The sequence below is a fragment of the Bufo gargarizans genome, chromosome 7 (genome assembly GCF_014858855.1).
Source record: "Bufo gargarizans isolate SCDJY-AF-19 chromosome 7, ASM1485885v1, whole genome shotgun sequence".
Classification (NCBI taxonomy): domain Eukaryota; kingdom Metazoa; phylum Chordata; class Amphibia; order Anura; family Bufonidae; genus Bufo; species Bufo gargarizans.
This window is the reverse complement of record NC_058086.1, coordinates 64,921,247-64,944,902: the sequence shown is the minus strand read 5'-3', so window position 1 is coordinate 64,944,902 and position 23,656 is coordinate 64,921,247. Positions and strand designations below refer to the sequence as shown.

The 23,656-nt window shown below is 43.7% G+C and overlaps 1 protein-coding gene across 1 annotated transcript in view; it reads left to right on the top strand.

Moving 5' to 3' along the window:
• XPR1 (xenotropic and polytropic retrovirus receptor 1) overlaps window positions 1–21,734 on the top strand; it is a 124,391-nt gene extending 102,657 nt beyond the window's left edge. Inside the window, 12 exon segments of the mRNA XM_044301048.1 lie at window positions 2,197–2,346; window positions 6,667–6,750; window positions 8,709–8,790; window positions 8,869–9,056; window positions 10,832–11,011; window positions 11,279–11,441; window positions 12,589–12,783; window positions 16,674–16,840; window positions 16,921–17,060; window positions 17,748–17,767; window positions 17,770–17,968; window positions 18,953–21,734. Coding sequence (XP_044156983.1) covers window positions 2,197–2,346; window positions 6,667–6,750; window positions 8,709–8,790; window positions 8,869–9,056; window positions 10,832–11,011; window positions 11,279–11,441; window positions 12,589–12,783; window positions 16,674–16,840; window positions 16,921–17,060; window positions 17,748–17,767; window positions 17,770–17,968; window positions 18,953–19,013 — 1,629 coding nt within the window. The 3' untranslated portion in view covers window positions 19,014–21,734.
• The last annotated feature ends 1,922 nt before the right edge of the window (window positions 21,735–23,656 follow it).

Below are 23,656 nucleotides of genomic sequence, written 5' to 3'. Positions count from 1 at the left end.
ACGACGGATGGTGCGATCTGACACTGATGTTCCTTGAGCATGAAGTTCACCTTGAATCTCTTTAGAAGTCTTTCTAGGCTCTTTTGTTACCATTCGGATTATCCGTCTCTTAGATTTGTCATCAATTTTCCTCCTGCGGCCACGTCCAGGGAGGTTGGCTACAGTCCCATGGATCTTAAACTTATGAATAATATGTGCAACTGTACTCACAGGAACATCTAGTTGCTTGGAGATGGTCTTATAGCCTTTACCTTTAACATGCTTGTCTATAATTTTCTTTCTGATCTCTTGAGACAGCTCTTTCCTTTGCTTCCTCTGGTCCATGTCGAGTGTGGTACACACCATATCACCAAACAACACAGTGATTACCTGGAGCCATATATATAGGCCCAATGGCTGATTACAAGGTTGTAGACACCTGTGATGCTAATTAGTGGACACACCTTGAATTAACATGTCCCTTTGGTCACATTATGTTCTGTGTTTTCTAGGGGTACCATCATTTTTGTCCATGCCTGTTTCATGAGTTTATTTTTTTACATAATTCTGTTGAAGCATGGTTGAAAAACAATGTCTGACTTTCATTGGTTAACATTTATAGAATTTTAATTTATTATTACTTTTGTCAGATTAAAGTTATTTCTGTGACCATTGTGACTTTTTCTTTCATTGACCAAAGGGTACCAACAATTTTGTCCACGTCTGTATATATATCACACTCACCTAAAGAATTATTAGGAACACCTGTTCTTTTTCTCATTAATGCGATTATCTATCAACCAATCACACAATACAATCTCCTGAACTCCAAACTGAATGTCAGAATAGGAAAGACAGGTGGGCTACAACAGCAGAAGACCCCACCGGGTACCACTCATCTCCACTACAAATAGGAAAAAGAGGCTACAATTTGCACGAGCTCACCAAAATTGGACTGTTGAAGACTGGAAAAATGTTGCTTGGTCTGATGAGTCTCGATTTCTGTTGAGACATTCAAATGGTCCGAATTTGGCTTAAACAGAATGAGAACATGTATCCATCATGCCTTGTTACCACTGTGCAGGCTGGTGGTGGTGGTGTAATGGTGTGGGGGATGTTTTCTGGGCACACTTTAGGCCCTTAGTGCAAATTGGCCATCGTTTAAATGCCACGGGCTACCTGAGCAGTTCTGACCATGTCCATCCATTCATGACCACCATGTACCAATCCTCTGATGGTGCATTATCCTGCTGGAAGTAGCCATGTCACAAAGCTGGAATCATTTCAAACTGGTTTCTTGAACATGACAATAAGTTCACTGAACTAAAATGGCCCCACAGTCACCAGATCTCAACCCAATAGAGCATCTTTGGGATGTGGTGGAACGGGAGCTTCGTGCCCTGGATGTGCATCCCTCAAATCTCCATCAACTGCAAGATGCTATCCTATCAATATGGGCCAACATTTCTAAAGAATGCTATCAGCACCTTGTTGAATCAATGTCACGTAGAATTAAGGCAGTTCTGAAGGCAAAAGGGGGTCCAACACTGTATTAGTATGGTGTTCCTAATAATTCTTTAGGTGAGTGTGTGTATATGTGTGTGTGTGTATATGTATATACACACACACTTACAGCGCCCCTGTACATTCCCCAGGCAGTTTGCCATGTCAAGTAGCTTCTAGTTTTTACTTGTGTAACTTCTTGGTTGCTGTATCTGGCACCCATTTCCCACTGTTGGTTCACTCCTGGCATTGGCATTGACAGCTGCAGGTTTTTGCACGTTACTGTAGCACACACATCACTGCAGGCTACAATAGACACCGGAATAGATTATTAGTCACACTTATAAATGTGCACATTTTCCTTACTGTTTGCTGGAGGAAACATACTGTACATTTCTAGAATGACCTATTGCTTTGAGGTTGTTGTGCCCACGGCCCTGTCACTGCTCTGTCCGGACTCTTCTGCACTGGAGCTTTATAACTTTGGTTTTGGACGGCAGTGATCTGTTTGATTACAGTGTTTGTAGTGTTTCTAGTGTTTTTGATGTAAAAAAATAGTGCTGCAGAGTGCAGGCAGCACTGTTGTTAAAAGATAAAGGGAAGCTTGATGAAAATCCACTTGTACAAGTGTGAACATGAGGCTGAAGAAAAGCGATAAAATCTCTCATCCGAATACATTTCATTCATTTCATTTTCATTTTTCTTTACTTCTAGAATCTTAACTTCACAGGGTTCCGCAAAATCCTAAAGAAGCATGACAAGATCCTGGACACCGGTCGCGGTGCAGACTGGAGAGTGGCTCACGTGGAGGTGGCGCCATTCTACACCTGCAAAAAGATCAATCAGTTGATTTCTGAAACAGAGGTAATTCTACGGAGTCTTTCTAAACAGACTGACAGCTGGCCATACACAGATTTAAATCGGGCTCGGACTGGCCCACAGGGGTACAGGTGAATCTCCCGGTGGGCCCCCCAGTCTCCCACCCCCTGCACAAATGGCACATGACACAGTATAGTTACTGCACTAGATATAGATGAGCATTGTACAGCACCACAACCAGCCTATGTTCATATAAGATATGGGTAGATAAACTTCCCGGCTTATTATTGAAGCGATGAGGTGGAGATAATTTCTAGGTGCAAAGACCAACAGCTAGTATCCTCTTTTTCCAGGAACCCACCTCCTCAAATTTGCTATGGAGACCCCCATAATCAATCATCTTGTAGCGTCTTGCGGCTGTGTGAGCAGGGAATATTTGGATGTATCTGTATGGTGGGCCCTACAGATACATTTTAACTGTGGGTCCTAGACAGCCCAGTCCGACCCTGGTTCAAATACTACAGCAACCTCCTCTCAACCTTGGGGTGCGATCACTCAAACATGTGATGGCTGTTCCCTTGTTGTGAACCGCAAACCGCATGCAACGCCCGCGTGGACCTATAAATTTCAATAAGTCCATGATCCGCAAGAGCCAGCGGAAGATAGGACAAGTTATATCTTTTGCGACGCAGAGGCACAGACACACAAGCCTCTGGAAGGGCTTCCGTGTGTTTCCAGGTCTGTGCCTTCGCATTGCAAAAGATAGCACATGTCTTATCTTTCGCCATATTTGGTGGATGTCGGAGCCATTGAAGTCCAATGGCTTTCCACAGCGACACAGGGTGCACACGGCCGGTGCCCGTGTTTTGTTGATCCAGTGTTTGTGGTCCGCAACATGGGCATGACCGTTCGTGTCAATGCACCCTTGTCATGAGGACTTCTCATTGAGTTTTTTTTTTATTATTATTATTGCCATTTTGGTGTAGTGAAGTATTTTTTATTTTTTTTAGACCAGCGTAATAGATTACTTTTCTTCTCCCGATATTAGCCCTAAGTATAGTTGTAAATTTGCACTACCAAAGACCATATTATAATGCCGTATAAACAGCGGAGCCTTTTATATAAAAATGTCCAGACATTCAGTCATTGTCATTCTCGATTTGCTCCAGTACATATCAAATTAAAGTGGACCTTTCACAGTTTTAACTGAGTACCGTAGGGCACTTTCCCACTAGCGTTTTTCTTTTCCGGCATTGAGTTCCGTCACATGAGCTCTATACTGGAAAATAACTGATCAGTTTTATCCTAATGCATTTTGAATGGAGAGCAATCCGTTCAGGATGCATCAGTTCAGTCCCTCTTACGTTTTTTGGACGGAGAAAATACTGCAGCATGCTGCATTTTTCTTTCCGGCCAAAAATCCTGAACACTTGCCTGAATGCCGGATTCAGCATTAATTTCCATTGAAATGTATTAGTGCCGCATTGATGGATCCGTTCCTCCGGTCTGTGCATGCGCACATTTAAAAAATGTGGAAAAAAAAAAATACCGGATCCGTTTTTCCGGATGACAACCGGAAAGATTATTCCGGCATTGCAATGCATTTGTCAGACAGGTCCCCGTCCGGATTGCCGATGGAACTGCCTGCCGGAATCCTCTGCCGCAAGTGTGAAAGTACCCTTACATGCGGAGTACCCTTTTTGAAAGACCCTTCGTCTGCCCTGCTGTGAACCCCCAGAAGTTTTGGCCCCGAGCATTGATACAGGGAGGAGGACACGCCAGCGCTTCTCAGAGAAAAGCTTGGCGTCTCCTCCTCCCTGTAACGATGCTCAGTATTAACATATTGGGCGCCAAAACTTCGGGGGATCACTGTGGGGCAGATGAGGGATCTTTCAGCAAAAGAAAAATTCTGGCAGCATTAGCAGAGGGTACTCCGCATGTAAAGGTCCTCTTTAAATATATCTTACCGTTTTGTGTATACAGTTCCAATGCAGACCTATCTGCCTCCACTTCTTATAGATAATCGGAGAGTGTGTAGCACACGACTACAGGACCAGTCTGCTCAGGGTATGTTTGTAGTCTGTTACCATGGAGACAAAAAGGTCTGCATAGGAACTGGATATGCAAAACAGTTAAATATTTATTAGTCAAGATGGTCCTGTCAGAAGTAGGTTTGCCCCTAGGAAAAAAGTAGACGGGTTCCTTCCCCCCAAATTAATTTTTGTACGTGATTGCATATGATAAAACTTTCATGTTTTGTGAAAGAGGAACTTTGCCTTTCATGTTATGTTCAGATGTCACAGATTTTTCTGAAACCGTTTTTAGTGTAATGCATGTGGAGGGGGTGTCCTCATACACACATAGGGGGGGAAATATGTGTGCTATTTAAAGGGATTGTCCTGGCTACAGATAATGGGGCAATTCCATGGAAATGTCAACCCCATCACACAAAAATGAAATTGTATTTAAAAACACAATATGTGTGTAATATTTATGTACACAATCTAAAGTTCAAGGAAATATTGTTTTGTAACTTTTAAAAAACGGCGCCTTGATGTAGCAACATTGTAAACCAAGATGGCCGATTTGCTTGCACAGATGGTGCGTTCTTTGTCAAGTTTGTGATACCATCAAGTAAGCCAGGACGTTTTGACATTTGTTTGGTTAGTGCAGTCACTTGTAGCATGCATTAGAGATTTGATATTAATAGATAGAGACTTTCCACCACGTTTACAAGTCAACCACTAGCTGTTTAAAGATGGTGTGCATGAGCATGTGATTCCGTCACGATAACCAAGATTTTTCTTGCTATACGAGTCAGTATTTTATACAGGTCAGTAAAAAGTTTTGTGCAAAGCACTACCTTTACCAGGATTATTACTGTAAAAAGTCAAAAATTTTCACATGTTATTAGGACAGTTATGGCACTGTGACGGAATCACCTGAATGTCTATAAGGCTATTTCATGCTAACTAGAGTTGGTAGTATAGGTCTATGTAGCATCCAATTTATTTTATGTCTATGAGGTTGTAGCAACTTGTGAGAAAGATGTGCAAAACTGATGCTGAGAGACGACGTGAAAGTCGACAAGGACCAAAAGATGCAGGCCTGCACGAAGCAATGAAAGAGAAAGTATCGGAAGCAAGATAAGCGAACAGCAATGACACCGAGACAACTTAAGAAATTCAACAAACAGCATAATATTGCTCAAAGAAGATACAGAGACAAGCAGAAGACATTTCACAAGATAAAGCTTCTATATCTACAGCAGTTGCCGATACTCCATGCAGTCATGAATCTGCTTTACCTTCATCATTTCCGTACAATAGTAGGCAAAGTCTTGGGAAAGCACTTAAAGGGGTTGTCCGGGTTCAGAGCTGAACCCGGACATACCCTTATTTTTACCCAGACAGCCCCCCTGAGGCTAGCATCGGAGCATGCTAAATCGCGCAGGGAAACTTCCGCCCCCGGTAATGTGTTCGGTGATGTCACCGCCTCTGAGGGGCGGGCTATAGCTTTCATTACACTGTGAAGGACAACTAGTGATTCCGTCACGGTGATTCCGTCACAGTGCTGAAATCGATGGTAAGCTATGTTGTATAACAAAGTGAGAAAAATGATATCTGCTACTAGGCTATATACTAAGTAATGTATAACATATATAACAGAAACATTATCTTTTTATTTTACATTCACAGAGATTTATTCTTTTTGAAACAAACTCATCGCTTTGTGTCCATGAAAAGTGATTGTCACAACATGTTATGGACAATTTACACAATGTAACAGAAGCAAAAAATATAAGTATTTTTGCTTAAATGTACAGTCTCATATATGCTTTGTCACACAATGCCAAAATGCATATAGCATATACTTTAGTAGCATAATTATTTACCGACAAATGTGGAAGCACATACTTAAATAGTGATTCCGTCACAAATGGAATTGCCCAATGATGTTTTATCCTCAGGATCATTCATTAATATAAGGGTTGGGGGTCTTCTCTCTGGCACCCCTACTAATATATTTCCTAATGCTGCGGCTTACGGAAACGACAGATCTTTGGTGCTGGGGGTCGGACTCCCACCGATCTACCTAATATCCATCACAGAGGATAGGTTATCAATATCTGTAGCCCGGACAACCCCTTTAAGGCATGCTGTGGATTATCACAGCAGATTTCACCCTTTGCAACACAAATCCTGAAATGGTAGTAAAAATCTGCTGCATGTCACTGATTTGAGGAAATACTGTGTGTAGACATACCCTAAAGCACAAAGTAACACTTTTTGTCAGGATAATATATTTCTGCCTTGGCTGCAGCTGTTTGGTTTCCTTTTAATTTTTTTGCGCTTTTCTTTTCAGGCTGTAGTGACAAACGAGCTGGAAGATGGCGACAGACAGAAAGCTATGAAACGTCTGCGTGTGCCACCACTCGGAGCTGCCCAAGTGAGTTATCTTTCTTGGACTAAGGGTCCATTCACACGTCCGTGGTGTATTGCGTATCCGCAATATACCCGGCCAGCACCCCCCATAGAACTGCCTATTCTTGTCCGGAAGTTCGGGGCTGCTCTCCGGAAATGCGGATGCGGAGAGCACATAATCTGCTCTCTCCGCATCCATTCCTGCCCCATTGAGAATGAATTGATCCGCACCCATTCCCGATATTGCAGAACGGATGCGGACCCATTTGCGGACGTGTGAATGGACCCTAAGGGTTTGTGCCTCTCCATATCAACTCCCCAAGTATACAGAAGCTTCTTGGTCATTGTTTTGGAAGCACAAGTCAACTTGTTTTAGAAGGGTCTGAGTTAAAATAGCTGATCCGATTTCTGTGTGTTGGGGGGAAATGCCTTTTTTTTTTTTCTTTTTTTTCTAATGCTGAAAGGGAATGTGTCACAGACTTACCGATTTGACATGCTGATTGTGTGTTTTATGTATGAATATGGTATCATTTAGACACGCTTACATTTTATTAGCTGCAGCTGCTGCACTTGCTGCGAGCCAGAAGTCCGGCATGTTTATGAGCTGCGTCCCACCTGCCGCTGATTGTTCACACGTAGCAGATACGCAGCAGATTTGCCTCCATGGGTTTGCACGCAGCAGATCTACAGCGTTGTACAGTACCAGCAAAGTGGATGAGATTTTAAGAGAATACTGCAAAAAATTGAGGGAAATTGACCTGTGGTGTGGAGTTTGAATCCGCAGCATGACAATTTATTCTACAGACTTCTGAGGCAAATTTCACCCTTCGCAATGAATAGGGTGAAATCTACACCGAAATATCCTAATCCTGACATATGGGGATTTTGCAGCAGAAGTACAGCAAATCCACTGCAAAAATCTATCCCATGTTAAAGGGCTTTTCATTTATTTATTTTTTTAATTCATGACCTATCCTCTGGATCATCAGTATCTGATTGGTGGGGGTCAGACACCTGGGACCCTCGCCGATCAGCTGTTTGAGAAGGCAGTGGCGTTCGCAGTAGCGCCACGACATTCTCCAGCTTTGCCTAAGTCATGTGCTGTCACATTTATCTGTCACATGACCTTGGCGCACCAAGCACAGTGATGTACATTGTGTAGCGGCTGTGCTTTGTATCGCAGCACAGCCCCATTCATCTCAGTGGGGCTGAGCTGCGCCTAGGCGGCATGACCAATGAAGGTGATGTCACATGGCCAAGGCAAAGCTGAAGAAGGTCGCAGCACTACTGTGAGCGCCGCTGCCTTCTCAAACAGCTGATTGGGAGGTCTCAGGTGTTGGACCCCCACCGATCACATACTGATGACCTATCCAAAGGATAAGTCATCAGTAAAACACTCTTGGAAAACCCTTTTAAAAGTGCAGCTTCAGTTTTGCTTTTTAGGCGTAATGTGACTAAAGAATAAGTTTGGGGAATTGTATTTCACTGCGGCCTCTTTACCCAGTTTCTTCGTAGAGTACAGGTGAACCTTCACTTTAAATGGGGTTTCCTACTAATAAGAACGTTTTCCCTAAGCTAGCCATCCCCTGCCACATCCAGTGCTGCTGCTACTGCCGTGACATCCTCTTCCTGGCCATATCAAAGGTGTGTCCATATACAGTACACTAGACACCTCTGCAACCAGTCAAAGGCCTCAGCAGTGTACCGCACGAGACCTCTGAGACCAGTGACTAGCTACAGTTTTCACGTGGATTATATAAGTCATGACTGCAGCCAAGAAACAAAGCCTGGCGAGGAGGATGGGGGCAGCAGCAGCAGTGGCTGATATGGTTCAGTACACATCCTTTATTTTATGACCACTGGTGGCGTGCGGTACATTTTTAAATAAGGCAGACAACCTCTTTTACCTCTAACTTTCTTCCCATCTGAAGTAATGTCTTATGTCTTAATTTCCTCTGATTTATAGTCTCTTTGTTTCCACAGCCTGCTCCGGCCTGGACCACGTTCAGAGTGGGCCTGTACTGTGGTATATTTATTGTCTTGAACTGTGCAGTTGTGTATACAGGTGAGTGTCTTCCCTTACTACATATGAATGTTATATGCAGTGACTATCAGATTGTAAGCCCCATCTCTCTTATCCCAGGTTATATGAATTTTGAAATTGGCGAGGTGTGGCCCCTGGTGAGGATTTACAGGGGTGGCTTTCTGCTAGTGGAGTTCCTATTTCTCCTTGGCATCAATACATATGGCTGGAGGCAAGCCGGTGTCAACCACGTCCTCATATTTGAACTAAACCCACGTAACAACCTCTCACATCAGCATCTTTTTGAGGTAAGTACTGATTTATCTTTCCTGGGCAAAATTTTTCCCATTTCTAACTTTTCTATTTAACACTGTAAAGGACATAAAGTTAAATATTGATGTTAAAAGGACAACCCAAGCATCTTTTATGTTACATAAAGGTCTCAGTGAAGACGTTTCAGAGAGACAATAGAGAGATGATTATGCCTCCTAATTAAAGTACAGCGGGTGTCTTCCTGTGTTTTAGATTTCTCTCATTTTGTATCTTTTCTGTATAACACACATTATACATGTATTGGGTCATATATTTGTGCATTTCACAGTACTTTCCTCATGTCCTTCTCTCTCCCTAATGTAGAGCAATAGAATAAGTGTGAAGGAACTGTGTCTAACAATGTGAACTGTGGGGTTCATTTATTATACTGAAATACACCTATATTAGGCATATTTCAGGCACAGACGGCCACTATCTGTGACTTTTCCCCGCTCATGGCAGGTCTAAAATTGTGGGTGGTGAAGGGGATGGACCAGCAGGCCCCTGTCATTTATTATTTTCTGCGCCTGTTTTAGGCTAAATCTAAGACTGCTAGGAAGCTGTTAGGGAGAGGCCATTCACCTCTTCATAACTCCGGCAGATCCCCCAACAGCTATGGGGCTTTATTAAGACCGGCGTCTAAACCGCTGGCCTCTGTACTGCAGCTGCTATAGCCTATGTTAGATCATGCATTGTAACAGAATACAAGAAGACCAAACGGTCACTGTCGTTTCAGCAAGCTTTGCATAAATGGCACATTTGAAAATGAGAAACCTCATAATATACCATATCGTTTTAGAGAAAAATTCCTTATTTCCCAGCTTATGAGCCACTTCTCCTTCCCCTGCCTCCAGGTAGAGAATGGAGCAGTTGCAGATTGAGAGAGAGAAGCAGACAGACAGACCCCAATACTGGATTCACATGCTACACTGCACAGTACTGCTCTGTAATGTCCTCTGTGCTGCTGTGGGTGTGATACAGAGATAGGGGGGCAGGATCTTCTCCTCTTTGTGTGTGCTGTATATGGGAGACATCATAGCAGCCAGTCTACAGCTTAGGGAAAATGAACAGAGGCCAAAACAATTGGAAACATGTGGCTTGGCTCAATGTTTTCACACAGTTTCCTCTAAATTCTTGATACCAAGAAAGTACCGTACTTCTGGAAGAAGAGATTCACCGTACCGCCTCCGGCAGCAGTGTAACTGGAGAACAGAGAAGAAAAAGGGATTCTCCAGAATTTCTTCATTAAAAACAATCCATTTATTGTACATTGGAATGTTGGATAAATAGTTTTTCACAATGAAGCTCTAGAGTATCACTTGTTGTTCCTTGATCTTCAGTGAAAATGCTATGTACAAGTCACATCATCTAGAAATGGCTCTCCTCCTCATGTCCATGCCTAGTCTGAAAAGTTATCTGAAGCAAAAGGCACACTTTAAATTAGCAGGACTTATTTTTTTGTATTACTCTTTAGGTCGCCTCTAAGTCTGTTGTGCTCATTGTAGTTCTTTCGGATTCCATTTTGAAATGTGTTAATTTATTATATTTTTTTGTGGATTTGCTGCAAACTTTATTGAAAAAGTTAGAAAATCTGCAAGCCCTAATGGTCTTCTTGTGGATTCGTTGCTCACCTGCAATGAAACCTGTGCCAAAATCCCCACCTCGACTTATAACTGCACGTGAAATCTGCAACAGTTGTGCATAGCCCTACCAAATTTTTAGTCTTTTGAATATTCTATATTCTAATCCCTTGTCCTCATGTGTCCTTCAGCTTGCAGGGTTCCTTGGGATGCTGTGGTGCCTCAGCCTTTTCGCCTGTGTCTTCGGACATCATATCTTTTTGCCAATGCAGGTGAATCCACTGGCCCTGTACGGCTTCATGCTGCTCTTCCTCATTAATCCCACTAAAACCTTCTACTACAAGTCTCGCTTCTGGCTTCTTAAATTATTGGTAAGTTAACGTCCCAGACCACAGGTTTTGGTTCTCCAGGTTTGACCATAGTCTATTTCCATTATGGCCGTTTAGTTTGACGCCTCCTGGCATACTGTTCACCCTGCGTGGACTTCTTTACCGTAGTGTCCATGCCTGCATGCTACTCTGATTTAGCATTGCTATAATTAATCTGTGTTCGGTCTATCTCTGCTCAGTGAGGCCAACTCTGTTGACTTTCCCATAAACTGGAGATTTTTAAACCATATGCTTTTCTATGCCACCCAGTTCCGAGTGTTCACCGCCCCTTTCCACAAGGTGGGCTTTGCGGATTTCTGGCTTGCTGATCAGCTTAATAGTCTGGCTGTGATCCTCATGGACCTGGAGTTTATGATCTGCTTCTACAGCTTTGAACTAGAATGGGAAAATCCGAAGGGACTCCTCACAGGAGGTAAAGTCACACAGTTTTTTTTCTTCGTTTTTTTAATCTAAGACTGTAAAAAACATTGTCAGATTTCATTAGAGGGGTTTCCGTTGGGGATAGGCTCCCTTCAAGCGTCATCTAAGTGGTGCCATAAATACTTTTGCAGATACTTGTCACAATGACAGTAATGGTGGTTGTTATTCCCCAGGCTTCTACGCCTCTTATGTACAGTACTGTCTTAGAGAGGTATGTAACACAAAATTCATGATGTGGTTACTGAGCTTCATCCAATATATTCACCTGTGCATTTAAGGGGTCTGGACAAGTGACCATCTATTCACAAGATAGCTGAGGTCCTCAACATTGGAACACTTATTGATCACTAGAATTGGGTCCCAGACCCCCATATTCCGCCTCACTGCAAGACTGAGAGTGAGGGAGTTAGAATGGAACAGCTGCCGAACATGTGAGTTGTTGGCTTTTAAAGACTTAGTGACTGACAGGCCGAGTAACAGCGCTCTGCTGTTTCCCTCAACCCCAAATACATTAAATAGAATGGCAGGGCGTATGCGGTGAAGGAGGACATGGGGGCTTGGGACCCCATTTTAGTGATCATCGGGAATCCTAAGGTTGATGCTTCCGGCAGTCGGACATTTATCACCTTCTTGTGGATAGGGGAAACATTGTGGGTATACCTCTTTAAATGGGTTAACCAGGAATTTTATATTGATGGCCTACCCTCAGAATAGATCGTTGGGGGTCTCGCTCCCAGCAACCCCATCAATCAGCTGTTTGAAGAGGCCTCTGCAGCGCTCACTGGAGCTCTGGTGAGTGCAACCTCCTCACGGCATACCAAGAACAGCGCCGTACATTGTGTCGTGGCTGTGCTTGGTACTGCAGCTTAGCCCCATTCACTTGAATGGAATGAAGCCGCACCTAGATCATGTGATCGACATACGGTGATGTCACTGGCCTAGGAAAAGGCCCGATCACTCATGGAGTGTCTCAGCCTCTTGAACAGCGTCGAGTGTCGGACCTCCGCTTATCTGATATTAATGACCTTTCCTGGGGATAAACCTTCAATATCAAATTCCCTTTAAAATACCTTCATCTGTAACTTGTATTTAGTATTATCCGGAGGTTTTGTTGAACTTACTCTGCTCATTATTACCAGCCACTGGAAAGTGTAACACGTATTCATATGGAGTTCGTGCTGTGGTTCAGTGTATCCCAGCCTGGCTGCGCTTTATCCAGTGCCTGCGACGATACAGAGACACCAAGAGAGCTTTCCCCCATCTGGTGAACGCCGGAAAGTATTCCACTACCTTCTTCATGGTGACGTTTGCTGCCCTCTACCAAACTCACAAAGGTAACTGTGACCATTTTCTCCTCTGTAGAAGGCATAAAGACAGCTGAAGTGCGAGCTCTCTACCGGGCAGCAGGTTAGGGCTTGGCTTCCTAACAGTGCATGTTGTGGGGGGAGAGAAAGAGTGAGATGGGTTCACTAATAATGCTGGCTCAGCCTGAACCACAGATCTGGTGCATTGGCATCGGGCCACATTTATTGTTAGGGTTGTTTCACACGAGTCCATTGCGGGAATCGCGCTCCGTGTGCGAGTGTGATCCTCTGCTCTGGACTTGCAGGAGCGCACGGCCTTATCATGATTTATAATGCTGTGTCTCTGCATGGCCTTTTTTCCACAGAATCATAGTGACATAAAGCGGTCAGTATGGTTCTGTAGAAATAAGGTCAAGCAGAGACACATAGCATTATAAATCATGATAACGCTGTGCGCTCCTGCAAGTCCAGAGCAGAGGATCACCCACACGCACGGAGCGTGATTCCCGCAATGGACTTGCTCGTGTGAAACAGCCCTTACAGTAACAGTTTTTTTTTTTTTCCATGGTTGGCAAGGGGGAAGGAAAGTCAGTTGGGGGTGCGACACATGGGACCCCTGCCAATCTGCTTATTGAGAAGGCACCAGTGGTCCTGTGAGCACTGCTACCTTCTTGTAGCATACCAAGCACAGCGCCATGTATTATATAGCAGCTGTGCTTAGTATCGCAGCTCCGTCCCATTCACTTCTGTGGGTCTGAGCTGTCCGTAGGCTGTATGACCAATGAATGTGTCATCACTGGACTAGGAAAAGCTGGAGAAGGCTGCAGCGCTACCGCCTTCTCAAACAGGTGATCCATGGGGGTCCTGGGTGTCTGACCCCAACCAATCAGATATTGATGACCTATCCAAAGGATAGATCATCATTTTTACAGTCTTAGAAAATCCCCTTTAAGATCTGGCAGTGTGTGCCAAAACTCTGACACATTATTCTAGAGTGATGTAAGCCAACTAATAGGTGTCGTAAACTGAAACTAGACCGTGTAAAATGACTCCAGCTTTATCATCCCACATCAGCCACTGTGATAAATTGGGTACATTTTGACAGCCCTACTGTAAAGGCCCCTTAGCATAGGCCAACACAGCAGGCAATTATGGGGAATGAACCATTCATTTCTGATAATTGCCTGCTCACCAGAGGAGGTGAGAGCTGCATTTACATGCAGCGTCATCTTATTTGTACAGAGACGAGAAATTACAAGAGAATCATCTGGGCAGCAGATCCCTGTTTATGTGACTGCCCCAGCAATGCTTTCATCTGATGCTCAGCAGCATCTTTACTCAGATTCCTAGAACACTCTTTCCCAATAATTGCCTATTTGGTCGGTGCAAAGGGATCTTTAGTTTACATTGTGTTACAAGTATTAGACAATATTAGTAAGTCTGCCCCATTGCGCTTTATCCTCGGTTAAACCTCGGCTTCCCGCTGCTGGATGGAGGTATACAGTGGGGGGGCTGGGATGGTTGGTTATTACCATAAGCTATATGTACAGTGAAAACTCTACAAAAGACAACCTCTTAAGAAGACCAAGTCCTTATCCAGACCTGACTTATCTATATTATAGATACTGGCCATTTTCTTTGAGAAGACCTATTTTGAGTGGTCAGTCTAGGTGTAAGTGAGAGCTATAATATGAAAAACAAGCCCCCATATATTCCAATGTCTCCGAGCTTATGTATGGTGCAGGGACAATGCAGGACCGGCCTCCTGGTGTAGTAATACCTCCAGCAGCATTGGAAGTCCAGCTTTGATATTAAAAGCTGTTCCCTTATTAATTCCTGGAAAAAGAGTTTAAAAACTTCAAAAAACAGCTTACTTGTTTCGAGTGCATATAGTGTGACTAAGGCTACTTTCACACCTGCGTTTCTGGGTCCGCCTGTGAGATCCGTTTCAGGGCTCTCACAAGCGGCCCCAAACGGATCAGTTGAGCCCCAATGCATTCTGAATGGATAAGGATCCGTTCAGAATGCATCAGTTTGGCTCCGTTCCGCCTCCATTTCGCTCTGGAGACGGACTCCAAAACGCTGCTTGCGGCGTTTTGGTGTCCGCCTGGTGATGCGGAGCCAAACGGATCCGTCCTGACTTACAATGTAAGTCAATGGGGACGGATCCGTTTACATTGACACAATATGGTGCAATTGTAAACGGATCCGTCCCCCATTGACTTTCAATGTAAGTCAGGACGGATCCGTTTGACTTAGATTTAGACTTTTTTGGGATAGAATAATGCAGACTGATCCGTTCTGAACGGATACCAGCGTTCCGCATTATAGGTGCGGATCCGTCTGTGCAGATACCAGACAGATCCGCACCTAATGCAGGTGTGAAAGTAGCCTAAGAAGTGCTGTGGGCACTCGAAACAACATGGTTTTTTGATGTTTTTAAACTCCCTTTTCCCCATGGATTAATAAAGGAAGGGCTTTTACTATTGAGTGCTGCACTTTAACTTTGCTGGAGCAAGTGCTGCTAGCATGAAATGCTTTCTCTCAAATTAACAGAATCAGTTTTAGGGTCCATTCAGACGTCCGTAAGTGTTTTGCGGTCCGCAAATTGCATATCCGCAAAACACAGATACTGGCCAGTGTGTGTTCCACAAGTTGCTGACCGCACATGGCCAGCCCTATGATAGAAATGCCTATTTTTGTCCACGATTGCAGGCAAGAACAGGACATGCTATCTTTTTTGCGGGGCCGCGGAACGGAACTATGGATGTGGGCAGCACACGGTGTGCTGTCTGCATCTTTTGCGGCCCCATTGAAATGAATGGGTCCGCACCCGTTACGCAAAATTGCATGACGGATGCAGACCCAGAACTACAGAACGTGTGAATGTGCTTATCTGTACTATTTGCCGCTGAAAGCAAGGGTAAAATATCCTACTTTGGTGTCTGTCATTTATTGAACGAGTAGACCAGTTTCCTAAAAATGTCTGCATACCCAGTGCTGTGTAAGTATACTGACAGATAAATGTATATCCATTTTATTTTTTTAAGTCAGATTAGAAATACAGTAGGTTTGTTCAGCTGCAATTGTGAAGCTCTGTGGGCGCCAATAATGTGCATGTCAATTGGTATTGTACTGCCCTCTAGTGACCAGAATGTAATAATGCGTACCATGGAAGAAAGCATGGCTAGAAGATAGAGGTTTTTTATGGACATTTGGTGCATGAACCCCAGCTGTGGAAATGTTCTTAATAATTGTGAATCTAATTCATTACTTAATTGTAAAGATTGCGTCAAGGATTCTCTGAAAGGGGTTCAGGAGCGGACAAAGTTGTGAACTCATGGACTGCCAGCTGAAACGGTCTTCTGCCATGTAAAACCAAGCGGCTGCGCAGTAAGGGTCCATTCACACGTCTAAGTGTTTTGTGAATCCGCAAAACACTGCCATGGGCAATGTGCGTTCCTCATTTCACTGGACCGCACATCGCCGGCACTATAATAGAAAATGCCTTTTCTTGTCTTCAATTGCCGACTAGAATAGGAGACATGTTCAATTTTTTTCTGGAATGGAATTGCAGATCCGGAAGTGCGGATGCAGACAGCACATAGTTAGCTGTCCGGATCTGTTCTGGACCCATTGAAAATGAACGTATTTAGCAAGGCCTTGGTCGCCGGTCTTTTGAAGGAATTTGCACCTCTATTGCTGTTTGTATGCTGCTCTTTACACACACACACAGTGCTAGGACAGACCTAAGCATTAGATTACACACCCATTGCATACCATTGGTGACCACCTAAATTGTTCTAGTATTGCATCTGATGACACGTCCCTTTTTTCCCTACTCCATGAAGTAATTGCACTACTATCGGTACAGTCATCGAATTGAAGCTTAATATAAAATGCAATGTGTTTTTATTTAGTTCTGGATCACTCGGATGCTCAGGTCTTTTTCTACCTGTGGATCATCAGTTACTTCATCAGTTCCTGTTATACTCTAATATGGGATCTGAAAATGGATTGGGGCCTATTTGACCGGAACGCGGGGGAGAACACCTTCCTGCGAGAAGAGATTGTGTACCCGCAGAAGGTATGAGCCCTGTGAACATTACAAGTCCTTGTCTGCGGCTTTCTGCCTGATCTCTAAATTGCGACTGTTCACTTTTCCAGGCTTACTACTACTGTGCCATCATTCAGGATGTTATCCTCCGTTTTGCGTGGACCATACAGATCTCGCTCACACAGTTAAACCTTCATAACAATGCTTCAGATATTATATCCACCGTCCTAGCTCCTCTGGAAGTCTTCCGGTGAGAACTCACATGAGCACCTAAATTGGAAAATGAATTAAAAGGAAATTTTCAAATTTGTAATTGTGACCTGGCATACGTTGTAATTTATATAGACTTTAGACCATGGATAGGCAACCTTCAGCACTGCAGCTGCTGTGCAACTGCAACTCCCAGCATGCACACTAAGGGTCCATTCACACGTGCGTGTGTGTTTTGCGAATCCGTGGATCCGCGAAACACGGACATCGGTGATGTGCTTTCCGCATTTTGCGGACCGCACATCGCCGGCATTCTCATAGAAAATGCCTTTTCTTGTCCGCAATTGCGGACAAGAATAGGACATGTCCTATTTTTTTCGGGATCGGAATTGCGGGCCCGGAAGTGCGGATCCGCAATTCCGGATCCAGGCAGCACATCGTGCTGCCCCAGAGAAATGAATGGGTCCGCAATTACGTTCCGCAACATGCTGGAACGAAATTGTGGACGTGTGAATGGACCCTTACTCAGATGTTCTTGTACCTCCCATAGGAGGATTCTGGGAGTTGTAGTTTCAGAACAGTTGGAGTGCCGGAGGTTGATGATCTCTGCTTAAGACATTACAAGGAAGCATTTGGTCCTGTGCGCCGATCACCTTGTATGTACAGTTTTTTTGCATCTTCCACGGCCTTATCTGGATTTATTTCCCATCCTTTCTCTTAACCCTAGGCGCTTTGTGTGGAACTTTTTCGACTGGAGAATGAGCACCTGAATAACTGTGGTGAATTCCGTGCCGTACGAGATATCTCAGTGGCCCCTATGAATGCCGACGACCAAACACTGCTGGAGCAGATGATGGATCAAGAGGATGGTGTGAAGAACCGAGCCAAGAGCAAAACATGGAAACGGAGCCAGAGCATAACCTTGCGCAGACCACGCCTGTCCTCCCTGTGAGTGAAACTGCTTTCTCATACATGTTACTGCTACCGTAGATTAATCAGTCTGTGACATCGCATGACTCGAGACTCAAGTGTCACACTACACTTTGGTTATTGGTCACAATGGCATGGGATTTTAACATGTGTTAACCTTTGAAACCAAATGTATCTAAATGGCGTATATTATCTTCTTTTTTTTTACTTATTAAATTAAATGAGATACTGAAAGGGTCGTTGAGTTTAAAAAAAAAAAAAAAACACGTTTGATATGTCATCTTTCCTGAGCTGCTGGTAGTAGTATTTAGATATACGTTCTACAGAAGTCATGTACACCATAGGGCACACAGATAGGAGATGTTCATTGACTTATATGGTAGAGTTTTTTTAAGGCATGGTCTGTGAAAAAGTCATTGTGCGGTGATGATTAGTGCAATCAACTGCGACCGATATAATCCTGTGCTATCTATATATAGGTGGAAGCCGTCACTGTAATCCTGCCTGTGATGATAATGAGATCATTGCTGAAAAGTGACAGGAAGTTTATATATTGAGTCATGGTGCCGCTATAGAATTTCTTCTAGACTATAGAAAATTATTTACCCTCATTGTTCAGCTTTTGCAATGAAACATTAAGCCCCGTTCACGTCACGTTAGAGTCTTCCATCAGACATATTCATCGGGAATGTTGTCTGACATCTTCCTCTGATGGAAGGCTCCAACGAATCCCACTGTGTATGCATACAGTCACATATGTTGCCCAATGGGGGCCATAAGGACACAGGTGAATGGAGCCCTTTAGTTATGGTTGAGGTATATTGCGTATATATGCAAAAACAAAAGGCTCTAATGTGATGTGAACATAGCCTCATAAATAAGGCTCTGGGATCTAAGATTATAGTAAGAGATTAATTGGAGGAAAGAGAGTACAAACAGGGGCAAATATGAGGGCACTTGGATGAATGCTATGGTAACATCTTTTTCTGTTTTGTCTCATAGGAGTAAGGCCCGAGATGCCAAGGTCCTGATTGATGACACCGATGATGAAGCAAACACATGAAGCAGTTACTGGCTGCTTTCAAAGTCCACTCTCCAACCATCTCTTTCAGGCTTTTCATCCCCCTCCTGGCTTCTTTTTATCCTCTTACTTCACCCAACCATTACGGGGCTGGCCTCCTGCACGCCTGTTGAACCCACTAAAAGATTTTGGTCCCTCCGCAATTCAGAGATAACAAAAGAAGCCAAGGACAGACCTTTCTATACCCAAGTATTACCAAGCTGGAAAGGACTGTCGAATTGGTGGGTGGTCAAGACGCCACTGCACCAAATCTCCAAAATCTTATTGCTTGCCTGACTTCAGAAGACTTGAAATAATAGTTTCTTTCGCTGTGGCCACCCGTGCTGGGATTGTTGTCATAGTCACAGACGATCACCTTTGTCTTACATCCTCCTCTCTTGTCCGTTCCTTCACTTCACTATTCATGTTTGTTTGCTATCATTGATATTTTGTGTTCCCACCCCCCCAGCAGTGCTGGAAGGGGTCCCAAAGATAAAGGGGCTGGGGGAGTGACAGGACTTAGAGTTAATAACTCTCTTCATTTAAGTTATCTTCAGTCCATTGTTTTAAACCAAAGTTTTGTTTTCATTGCTGTTCTTCGCGATTTCCATTTTACTGATCTTTTTTTTATTTTATTTTTTTTGCTGGACATGTTCAGATCCTCCATTCAATCCTAGTGGCGCGCTGCCACCTCCGCGTCCGACAGAAGCCAGTTTGGGCAAGGGGGCCTGTATTCCGCTCTTTGTAAGAGCCGAGCACTCCCCTTTTCATAACCTCAACAGCCTGCACTTAGGGAAGTGTGCCTAACCATTTTGCTGCTGAGTAAACTAGAGCATTACAGGCCTCCAAGAGCAGAGGGGTATAAAGCTAAAACATTCTTCTATAATACTGCCAGACAAGTGACATGCAGGGGATGCATGCCGAAATGCAAAGTATTCTATGTGACGTCTGTAAGTGCAGGCTCATACTGCTGTCAACTGTTTCATTGCTGCCTTCTGGGTTCTACCCACATTTGCCAGCAGACCTCCCTACAAGGGCTGACAATAGGGAACCAGTCTTCAACCCCATCCCCTCCTTATCCAGCACTGCAGTGGATGCACAATGCAGTCATTTGGAAGGGGGCAGCAGAGTGTTAAAATAATAATGCATCAATTTTAGAAACAAGTGCTTGGCTTTGAAGAGTTCATTCACACCTTCTCCATGAGACAGGTCCTGAAGTACAACAATGCTGCCCCCCTCTCATACCCATTTGCTTTCTCCAGTTAGTGCAAGGACAATCTTTTGAACTAGACCTCTGCTTGGTGACAATTTTACCTCTACAAGAGTCTGCCTCTCTCAGCACTTCTGCCTCCTCTTCTTTAGCCTAAGGGAACACGTGGGGGGGGGAAGTAGTGCTAAGAGATAGTGAGGGTTGTGACCGCTGCTTTGTCTTGCTGTAGCTGTATATGTGCATTGCTGTTCAGCTTGGCTTCTCTCGTCCGTGCGCATGCTTCGTTTGTTCCTTCCAGGTTATGGAGGGAATAATTTGTGGTTTTTAAAATAAAAAATAAAAAGAGAGGAGCTTAGCCGCTGAGTATAGGGATAGGGCGCCGTTACTCTTAGCAGCCCTGCCTGTTTACGACTGCTCATGGTGGAAAGGACTAGGGGTATTATCCCACTGAAATCACTATTACCTACAGAAGTAATAGATTAGAATGTGTCAAGTATATAACATTACTTCCTACCCGGGACAATCTAACATTCACCTGTATTGAATGGCAACCACATGGTTTGTTGTTCTTATGCAAGGATCTGGAGTCCTTCCATTACTGCCAGATATATACCTTGTATAATAACATTGCCGTCGCGGGCTTTGTTGGTTACATTCCCTAAAATATAACTACTGTTTACTTAGAAAATACCGCTAGAAAAGGAGGAGTATCTGGATTGGGATGGCCAAGTGCAAGATCGCCACCTTGCCGATGTACCATCAGGCTTGCACCGTCTGGTCCACGGTGGTGCTGTTGTGGATAAGCTTCATGATTTGCGACAGGACTGATCCATTCTGTTCACATCCGGAGAGGAGAGAATGGGCTGCCGCTCCTATCGTCATCGTAACAGGAGCCCCCTCCCTGACTCAGGCACAGGCCTAGCTCAAGCTTGGTAGCTGTGACGTAACCAATGTGTTCTTCTCGTGTAAGATGTGATGTACGTCCGTGCCGCAAGGGAAACCTGTCTGGAAGAGGAATGTGGAATGCCAGGGAATAAAGGGGAATTTAAAGCACACTCCGTCCCTCCCTGCTCCCCTCTCCAGCTCTCTGTCCCCACTGTGAAGCTCTCTCTTCCTGCTAGATGTCTCCAGTATCAGCACTGTGACTTGTTCTTTCTGGTGCATTCCTATGTTGTGTCCCTGCAACCCACATCTCCTTTTGATCTTTTTTTTTTTTTTCTTTTCCACTTGTGTTTTTCTCCACCTTTCCATGCCATGTCTGCCCCTTTCCCCTCCTGTTCTCTCTGAAAATGAAGAACATGAGACAATCCTTGCTTGCTCTTCTCTGTGGCTGTGCTGATAGATTTTTGTTCCCTTTGATGGATATTAAGAGTACTTTTTTTTTTTTTTTTTTAATACTGTGGAGTACTTTCTGGTCAGTAGGAACATTTGGCACAAAGTGCTTCTGGTTTGTAGATTGTATAAAACAAATTTATGTGGCTTTATGTGTTTATTTTTTTTATTTTTTGGTAAAAGAAAAAAAAAAAAAAGAGAAATGACTGTTGTCTGCTTGAATTTTGTGCTTCATGGACTTTGTTGAAAGTTGAAACTCCAGCGTCTCTTCACAAGGTGTTGTGGACTTTAAAGGCTAAATACACCTTTGGTGGCATTTTTTTTTATTATTATTGTATTTTACTCATTTTGAGCTTAAATCATTTTTTTATTGGTATTTATTACAAAATGTTGAGCCCCTTTCTCTGTACAGCCTTGAGATTCTAGTAGCAGTATTTTTACCTGATCTCTGTCCTTAAACACCCATTATAGCTCTTATGTTATTGATAAGAATGTGGCTTAGATAAGTGTTTTTGAGCTCTAAGTAATTTAGAGAAAAGGGTTATTAGATCACCAGCACAAAGTGAAGGTACGATTCTCACAGCTAGGCAGAAGTTAACCCCTTATGACAGCTGCTGAATATTTTTAATAAAGACCTAATTGAAAAAAAAGGTTTTTAAGCCCAAAATGAGTAAAATGCAATCATAAAAAATTGTCCCCCGAAGTTGTACATTGCCTTTAAATATACCCCTTACAAAACTTATCATAAAGTTGCACATACTATGAAAATCCTGTAATGTTTAGGTCCAGCAAGACCCATGACCTGACATTTTCTGTTTCCTGCTAGAAGTTGTACTAAGAGTTTACAATGAAGGTCCAGATGGGTGTTACCAGTTAGAGGGCGGTGTCCCTACACGCTGTGACACCGGCCGCACTGGTTGGGTAGTGTCAAACTTTGCAGCGACACCTCCAACTGGTAACACTCATCAGGACCTTTGTTACCAACTGCTAGTAATTTGTTTATAACTTCTAGCAGGAATAATAATGTAATGGCACACTAGTGTCATAAGAATGGATGCTCCAGAATAGGTATTACATGGGGAAGGAATGCAGGTGACAGGTCCTCTTAAAAGTGTAACTGCAACTATAAATGACTTTTCCTGAATCAGTAACGGAGCTCAATCATGATAAAGGGACACATCCATTCTAAAGGTTATTTTTTTAAACTCTGTGTTCATAGAAAACAATTTAAGCATTTTTGGCTGTTTTTCTTTATTTCAGCAGAGAGATAAAACTCCTATATAGATGGGTAATCATTGTTAATTGCTGCTGTGAGGGAAGGTGTGATCTGCTAGTATATGCGTAGATATAGAAGTTAGGATGAGAGCATGACAGCTCTATTCTTCTCTTGATAGGCCTAGATAAAGATGTCCACTGAAGAGCTCTGCACTTATCAGTGTGACGCTCTAATTGAGTCACTCATCCCCTTTCCTCTCTGGTCACAGTCAATGGTCCGATGGAGAAAGTCAAGCAAGGCCATTTACGTGCTAGAAGTCCAAAGAGAGGAGGAAGTTAAAGGGAACCTGTCGCATTAAACATGGTGTCTAAGCTGAAGGCAGTATGTTATAGAGCAGGAGGAGCTGAGCAGATCGATTATATCGTTTTATCGGGAAAAATTCAGTATAACTTGTAATTTATCCACACATCCGTGCTCATTCTGAGATTTGAAGTCCAGGAGGCGGTCCGATCAGTGATTGACAGCCTTCCTTCTATGACTGTGTATACAGAAAGAGCTATCAATCACTGATAGGACCGTCTCATGGACTTCAAAGCCCAGAATGAGCACGGATGTGTGGATATATTACAAGTTAGGCCCCATGCACACGGCCGTTGTTCACAGCCGTGTGCGGGCCGTGGAACCGCGGCCTGGATCCCTCCTGAGAGCAGGAGCGCACGGCGTCACTGGTTGCTATGACGCCGTGCGCCCCCTGCTGCCGGCACAGTACAGTAATACACTGGTATAGATCGTACCAGTGTATTACTGTACTGTGCCGGCAGCAGGGAGCGCACGGCGTCATAGCAACCAGTGACGCCGTGCGCTCCTGCTCTCAGGAGGGATCCAGGC